The sequence below is a fragment of the Triticum aestivum genome, chromosome 6A, assembly GCF_018294505.1.
Source record: "Triticum aestivum cultivar Chinese Spring chromosome 6A, IWGSC CS RefSeq v2.1, whole genome shotgun sequence".
In the NCBI taxonomy this organism is placed as follows: Eukaryota; Viridiplantae; Streptophyta; class Magnoliopsida; order Poales; family Poaceae; genus Triticum; species Triticum aestivum.
In genome coordinates this window covers 114374383-114382040 of record NC_057809.1, presented here as the reverse complement: position 1 = coordinate 114382040, position 7658 = coordinate 114374383, and the positions used below count along the sequence as shown (strand labels likewise).

Sequence of the window (7658 nt, the reverse complement as noted above, 5' to 3'; positions counted from 1 at the left end):
ACAGCCGGTAAAATAAGGACAAGATGACTAAACACCTATTCTATTATTGGACGGTCATTTAAATCGGTTGTAAGTATCATGTGGTACCGTCTCCCAACAGTTGTACTCATATGCCACATGCTACTTGATTTCCGCACGGCTGAGTAAATTTTGTGATGTTTTGTCGGTTAAAAATTATGTCATTCCAACAATACCGTATAGTTCAAAGTAATATACACACTCCGACTCGAATATGCGTCGCTATTAGACTACTCCATTTAGCCATGTCCCAAATAAAGTGACAATGCTATTAGGAGGACTGGCATTAAAAGAGATATGTACTGTACCACAGTAACTTGGCTAGTGGGCATTTGAGGAAAAAAGATGTTGGATGAATTCATCTTTATCACAGAAACAACACCATTTACTATCCTCCCAACTACGCTTTGTCAAGTTGTCCTTAATCAAGATCACTTTCTTAATTTCTCTTTGATTCGAAGGACTTTCATAGGTATTTTGAACGGATTCAGGAATCTTTCATATGCTAGTCGTTTATTTCAAAGGACTGGATTTTGTAGAATTTTTTTCTAAAGTTTTCGTTGTACTACATTTCATAAGAATTTTAGCATCCACTCAAACCCCTTGAAAAAAGTTTTTTTGTTTGGTTTTTTCTATGATGCAATCAAGCAAATCAAAATTATGTAATATTCAAATGTGTATGACACTGCAATCCTATGTTTTTTAGCAGACTCATCGTAATGGAACAATTGCCATAATAACTACCGATATGACGATTATGTCAAACAGAATAACAGTCTACCAGAGTCGCCATACCTATCAAAATTGCCATAATTTATGAAGGGTCCTCCATATCTGGCCTCCCCGCCTCCATATTTGATGCATCGAAGCCAACTTTAAAGTGCACTTCATATGACAGTTGTTTGTGTTGTGAAGGAAACATCACATGCCGCCCTCCCCCACCTCACATGGGGATGGCAGAGAGATTGTGGCAAAATATGTCATGTTGTCGACTAAGTCCTACGATATGGAGGCAGCCAATATGGAGGCTCTGAGTATGCGCATCATCTTGGTAGCCTCCAAAATGCATATGGAGCTCGCTCCACAAGGCTGCCAACATGTCGGATCTGCTACATTTGCTCTGAGGATAGTAGGGATACTAGCTTTTATTGATCACGAGAAGTTAAAAAAGTACTAGTACACCATATCAAAATAACAACAAACAAAACAACAAAAAATAAGAGAAAAAACGAGGATGCAACGCCAAATGGTAGATACAAGGCACAAAAGCAAGCTACTACATGAAAGTATCGACCATCAGCACTCCAGAACACGACTACCTCGATCAAGGCTACCTCAACATCCATATTAATAGCTACGTCTACAATAACTCATCGGCAACAACTCCAGTCAACATCGTCTGTGTTGTCACTAGCGTCCATGCCACTCCTGCTGTGACTGCGGGAGGGAAGGAAAGACAAGGAAGGCACAGAAGGGGACGTAGTCACTACCCTAGGCGCCGACCCATCAGAAATGCAATTGATGATGGCGCAGCGAAGAAGACGACATAAGCGCAACACTTCAAATTTTGTCGTAATCATTAGCTTCACTCCCGCTATGACTGAGGGGGAATGTTAGAATACAAACACATTGGAGATTATGAACTAGAGATAAATTAAAATATTGTAGATATAAAACATCTTCTTGTACCACAAGTCTCTAGGCTTCTTACCCTTCAAGTTTGTACTTCTATATATGTCACATATGACGATGAGATCAATACAATACAAATAATCAATGTTCAAATATTTTCTACATGTTTTACCCTGTGTTTTTTTAGCACACTGTTTTACCCTCTGCTTTTGTTGATGGGCACCGCAACGGTTGTATAATCACCAACAATGCATTCTTTCCTCTTCTTTTGGGAGACTAACCAACCATCTAGCGCTCTTATACTTTTGTAGTGCAATTGTGGTCCCAATGCTTGTAAACTACTCCCTCCGTCCCATAATATAAGAGTATTTTTGACACTACAGTAGTGAAAAAAATGCTCTTACATTATGGGATGGAGGGAATAATCCAAACATTATTCATGATCATTTTCATCAAAACTTTTTTTTTTGAATTTTCACCGAGGGAAGTTTTCCCCACCTGAATTTTCATATATCGGGGCCAAAATGCCCAAGTAAGACAACATGCATAGGTACATTTTTACAAGGAGAGTAGGGGAGAGGGAAGAGTTTGGGGGGGTGGGGGGCAAGGCAATCATCAGGTGGCCCAAGGACCAACCAGGCAGCCTAGCCACGCATCTAATGCATGTTTAAGGGCAGCAGGCAAGCGAACACGCCAAAGCATGACATCTTCCCTACACAACTGTAGCAGCCGAGGTAGCAATGGGGGCAAGCCCTGAAAGACCACCACGTCACAGTGCTTCCAAAGTTGCCAACGGCGAGGGACGACACATCAGTGGTGTTGCTGGAGGAGTCAGAGGTTAATGGGTTCGTGTGAGGGCAGGGGGGGGGTGCTGGTGGGCTGCCGGTTAGAATCTGGTGTGGTCTAGAGGGAAGCCGGGGAGGCGGGGACGGCTGTAGGGCGGCGGAGGCAAATGCTCTGCCATGTTGGGGTTACAAGGCAGTGCTCGCCTGCCAAGGGGGAAGGAGCGGGCGGTTGGGCGGGTGTCAGGGACGGTTCTAGGAAGAAGATGAACAATGTATCTAGTAGGGATGTTGTTGTGGCGGTTGCTTTATAATCTAAAGCGGGGAGAAACCCTTTTCCATAAAAGGGGTGGGGAGGATGATGGCCAGCAGGAGTTGGATTGAACGAAATCGATGGAAAGCACACACAAAAAAAGAGCAACTGTTGAGTAGGTGGTCCTTTTAAAATTATGCCATTGAAATTTTAATCCAGATACAATCTCCACATTCAGTGACAAAAGAGGCGGATGTTGTTGTAACTTGTAGCTACGGTATTTTAATCATCTGCTCGCAACCAAGTCAGAAAAATTGACGCCTGTATGGATGGTCTGCTGACGGAAGGGCTTGCGCGAGGGGAGGCAGCAGCACGTGGCGCCTCAGAAATAATTCAACTACATTTCAAGTGTATAAGTTAAGACAGACGCATCTCCACAGTCAAGCATGATTGAAGGAAACCAACAAAAGGCCTTTAAAAATCCATCGACGCACTACAAGGACGGCATCTGCTGATCGCCCAGGCATCACGGATGACACTCTCCTCGAAGCAGCATCACCCATGACGTATACTCCAGTTTGTATTACATGGTCACTATATAAACAGTTGATATGCCTCCGATACATTCATCAAGCCAGTACCCAGCAAATCACAAACAGCTAAAACGATCTCAGCCTTCACGCACACACACACATCCATCGTTCTAGGCTAGCTAGTTGGAGATGGCCGGAGGAGATGACCTCAAGCTGCTCGGCGCATGGCCAAGCCCGTTTGTTACCAGGGTGAAGCTGGCGCTCGCCTTCAAGGGCGTGAGCTACGAGGACGTGGAGGAGAACCTGTACAACAAGAGCGAGCTTCTCCTCAAGTCCAACCCGGTGCACAAGAAGATACCCGTGCTCATCCACAACGGCGCCCCGGTCTGCGAGTCCATGATCATTGTGCAGTACATCGACGACGTGTTCACCGGCACCGGCCCGTCGCTTCTGCCCGTGGACCCCTACGAACGCGCCGTTGCTCGCTTCTGGGTGGCCTACGTTGACGACAAGGTTTAAATTATCCTCAATTGGTTGAACTAGTGGCATCCGTTCCTTCCATTTACAGTAGATATATTATTATTAAGGCATCCAACGAGCATCTTTGACCGTTATCTTTCTCTGTGTTTCAGCTGGTAGCCCCATGGAGGCAGTGGTTGAAGGGCAAGACAGAGAAGGAGAAATCCGAGGGAAAGAAGCAGGCGTTCGCGGCGGTGGAGGTCCTGGAAGGGGCCCTGAGGGAGTGCTCCAAGGGAGGGGGTTTCTTCGGCGGGGACGGCGTCGGGCTCGTCGACGTTGCGCTGGGAGGCGTGCTGTCGTGGATGAAGGTAACCGAGGTGCTGTCCGGTGACAAGATCTTCGACGCTGCCAAGACCCCGCTCCTGGCCGCGTGGGTGGAGCACTTCAGCGGGCTCGACGCGGCCAAGGCAGCCCTGCCGGACGTGGGCAGGCTGCTTGAGTTCGCCAAGGCACGAGAGGTTGCCGCTGCAGCGTCTAACTGAGCGAGCACACATCCAAAATAATTAAAATTTGTTATTTTTAAATGTTGTTTGTTCGGTTGCTTGATGTAGTAGTGTACCAGTAACTCATGTTGTCCATTTATTCAGTATTGATTATGTCCTTGAGTTTTTAATATTTTACTTTTGTGTGGAGTTCCCAAAATTTATAATGCGTGCATGTATTAGTTGAGGTTCTCTTTCTGTTTCAAGAGTGTGTTCAACAGTTTTTTTAAACTGCCAGCAAAATGCTTACAAATTGAAATTTATGGTAATTTTGGTCTGAATTTATATATATTCATTCATTGTAGTGATATTTGAGCTAGACCAAGTAAAGGAAAAATAGTCAATATTTCTTGGCACCTTTGCTTTGGAAATGCAGATATATTTGTGCGACCGTTTGTTGATCAATCATGCATTCATGCTGTTGTAGTTCGTAAGATGTTTCAAAAGAGGCATGCAAAAACAGTCAAATTAGCCTCAATCTAGAAAAAAAATGTTTTCTTGAAAGACTTCTCAATCGAGGTTATTTGGTCAGCCACCTCAAAAGATAAAATAAAAATAGCACCAACACCTCCAACTTTTGGCAAGCCCCCAAACCTCTCAATGCAGAGTGGAAAACAAGTCGCGGGACTTAAATTTTGTAGCAGTCGAAAGTCCAGGAAAATAAATTTTGGTGTAATTTACCAAAGAGATCGAAATGCCTCTCAACCATACATCAATGATCAGATAACAGACATACTGGAAACAATCCATCACATTACTGCCTAGCATGATTGTGGTAGGTCGGTGGAAAATTTCCAATCTCTTAGAGCAACCCAACGCGGCGACCCATTTGGTCCAGCCGCATCCGTTTGTGCCCGCGCGGACAAAAAACGATGCCCAAGCAAGGCACCCATTCCCATTTTCTGTTCGTTTTGTGTGCGTTCGGATCCATTATGTCGAAAATTTGGATCTAAAACAGACACAAACCGGATGTTTTTGCGTCCTCCTCGTCCGAATGTCCGTTGCATCTTGAGTAAGCCAAAGGCTATGGGCCAGATTGGGAATGGTTTGATCCTTCCCTTCGGAGGTTTTAGTAACAATGGTTTTTGGTGGGTCGGCAATGGTTTGATCAAAATACCCATATTGTCCTATCCCCATGATCTGGGAGCGAGCTTGGACTTGCCATAGAATATAGTAGGGTCTGGTGAGAAGCTCAGAGATGGTATTGTTCAAGCCGGTGGAGATAGTTTGCCTGAAGGAAGACATGGTGGGTGTGATGGGAAGATGGGAGGCTGGATGATATGAAGATAAAGGCTGGATGATGCGATGGAGAAGGTGGTTGCTAGATGCAATGAAAGAGGAAGGCTTTGATTACCATGTCAAGATTATGGAACACTATTAGGGAAAAGCCTAGCGGTAGCGCTGGTTTTTGGGCCGCGCTACTGCTACGACAGTACAGTTAAAGTGTAGCAGTAGCGTTGGTTCACCCGCGCTACTGCTATACCTACTTAGTAGTAGCGCTTACTTCAGAAAGCGCTACTGGTAGTTACTGGCAGCGCGCCTCTCTGCCCGCACTACTACTATTACTATGTATTCTATTTTTATTTTATTTTATGTCGTATTCATACACCATTATAATAACTCATCATCATCATCATCATCATTAACAACTTATCATCATAATACATCATTGTCATATAACAACTTATCATCATAGTACATCATTGTCATATAACAACTCATCACGACCATCATTTTCGTCCATGATACATCATATAACAACTTGGTCACTAGTCATAATCACAACTCCTCCTCCTCATCATCATCAACTCTAACACATTATAGCACATAGTAACAACTTCTAATCATCATCATAGTCATAATCAACACTAACTAATTATTCTTAATACTTAGGACCTACTCCTCTCATATATGACCTACTACCCTCTCTAAGGTAAAATAGCATAAAACAAGATAGGCCCTGACGCTCCGTTATGGAGAATGGAGACTACCATGTCTCCAATTCTTGCGCTTCACACAATGTTGCTTCTAAGTAGCTCTTTATGATTGTCCATACATTTTTTTCCATTCTTTGATTGTCATGTCTTCATCGGTTTTAGAAATTCAGTATGAACAGCGGTGAAGCCTAGGATGACTTGGCCATAAGCTAGTAACATCAAGGTGACCTTTCGGAAACATAAGATCAGGCACACAATCCTTCGGGATTTTTTGTTGAAAAACATAATAATAACATCGTAGTTAGCAATGTAGTTTAGCTTTAGAAGAATTTATGCAAAATATGCACAGATGTCATAATAGTAAAAAAAAATCTTACAATGCCATCTCCATGAATGTTATCGTAGTTCAACACGTGCACTAATGGCACGTACTGACCATAATGTGCAGGAGTTTCATGATTGATATTGTAATTCTCAACATCAATAATAAATAAGATAAGATGATCTTTCTCCTGATAAGTTAATTCTGCGCTATCGGCGTAGTAGGTTGTGTCCACCATCTTCCGTACAATTTTTGAAGAATGAAAATAAGCTGTCAACTATTTTGAAATAAACAATATAAATTACTTAATAAATATGTTTGAGAAACTCACATAGCGGTAGAAGTGGAAGCGTATCAACAAGGACCCAAATGTCCATATTCTCTTCGTCGATGTCAGGATCACCAAGATCGAAGGTGACAAGCATACCCTCATGAAAATCATATGGCTTGCAAAGTGCTTCCCAATTTAGGCAACCCAAATGGGATACGCTCTCAGAATTGTATAGATTTACAGCAAAATCATAACCATGATGGGTCCTTAGGTGAACTATCTTTGTCTCCATATTTTTATGATCTTCAAAATCCAGCTTCTCCAAGACATAGCATCTTGCATGGCATGGGATAAGCTAGTCGAATTGTAAAAGACGGAAATTACACGTTGAAGAAGCAGAAGTCATGCTTAAATACAAAAGGACACTTGTAGTTGTTGCGTACCGTTTCAACATCGAAGGTCTTGTGGAGCTTAATACTGAAGCGCCGACCGTCTACCAGGTGAGGCCTGTCGCACAGACCCTGGTCGTCGCCGCACCAGTCGCACTCTGGGAGCCTATCGTCGTCGTCAGACATTTCCTATGTTCATAATTCAAAGATTAAACTTGTACAATTCAATATATGTACTATAAAAACTAAATTATATCATTATTATTCATCATGGGTTGAGTATCGGTCCGTCGAGTCTTTTCTTGAAAACTCTCAGCTCACGTGGTGTATATATTCGACCGTTGGTGATGGTAGCTACTCCTGTCATTCCAAAGTGCATTAGACCAAAATGTCTAGCACCTTGGAATGAAGAAGAAGCTACCCGCACGATAACAGTCGGGATTCTTTGTCCTCTCATATATGGTGGAGACTCTCCCTCACTGATTCCTCTCTGACATTTGTGACCGTCGGTGATGGTCGA

General features: G+C 43.2%; 1 protein-coding gene across 1 annotated transcript; it reads left to right on the top strand.

Moving 5' to 3' along the window:
- Positions 1-3330: 3330 nt before the first annotated feature.
- Positions 3331-4518, top strand: LOC123132399 (probable glutathione S-transferase GSTU6). The gene is made up of 2 exons (XM_044552184.1): positions 3331-3731; positions 3851-4518. The coding sequence occupies exons 1-2, from the start codon at positions 3408-3410 to the stop codon at positions 4217-4219; spliced, it is 693 nt and encodes a 230-aa protein (XP_044408119.1). The 5' UTR covers positions 3331-3407; the 3' UTR covers positions 4220-4518.
- The last annotated feature ends 3140 nt before the right edge of the window (positions 4519-7658 follow it).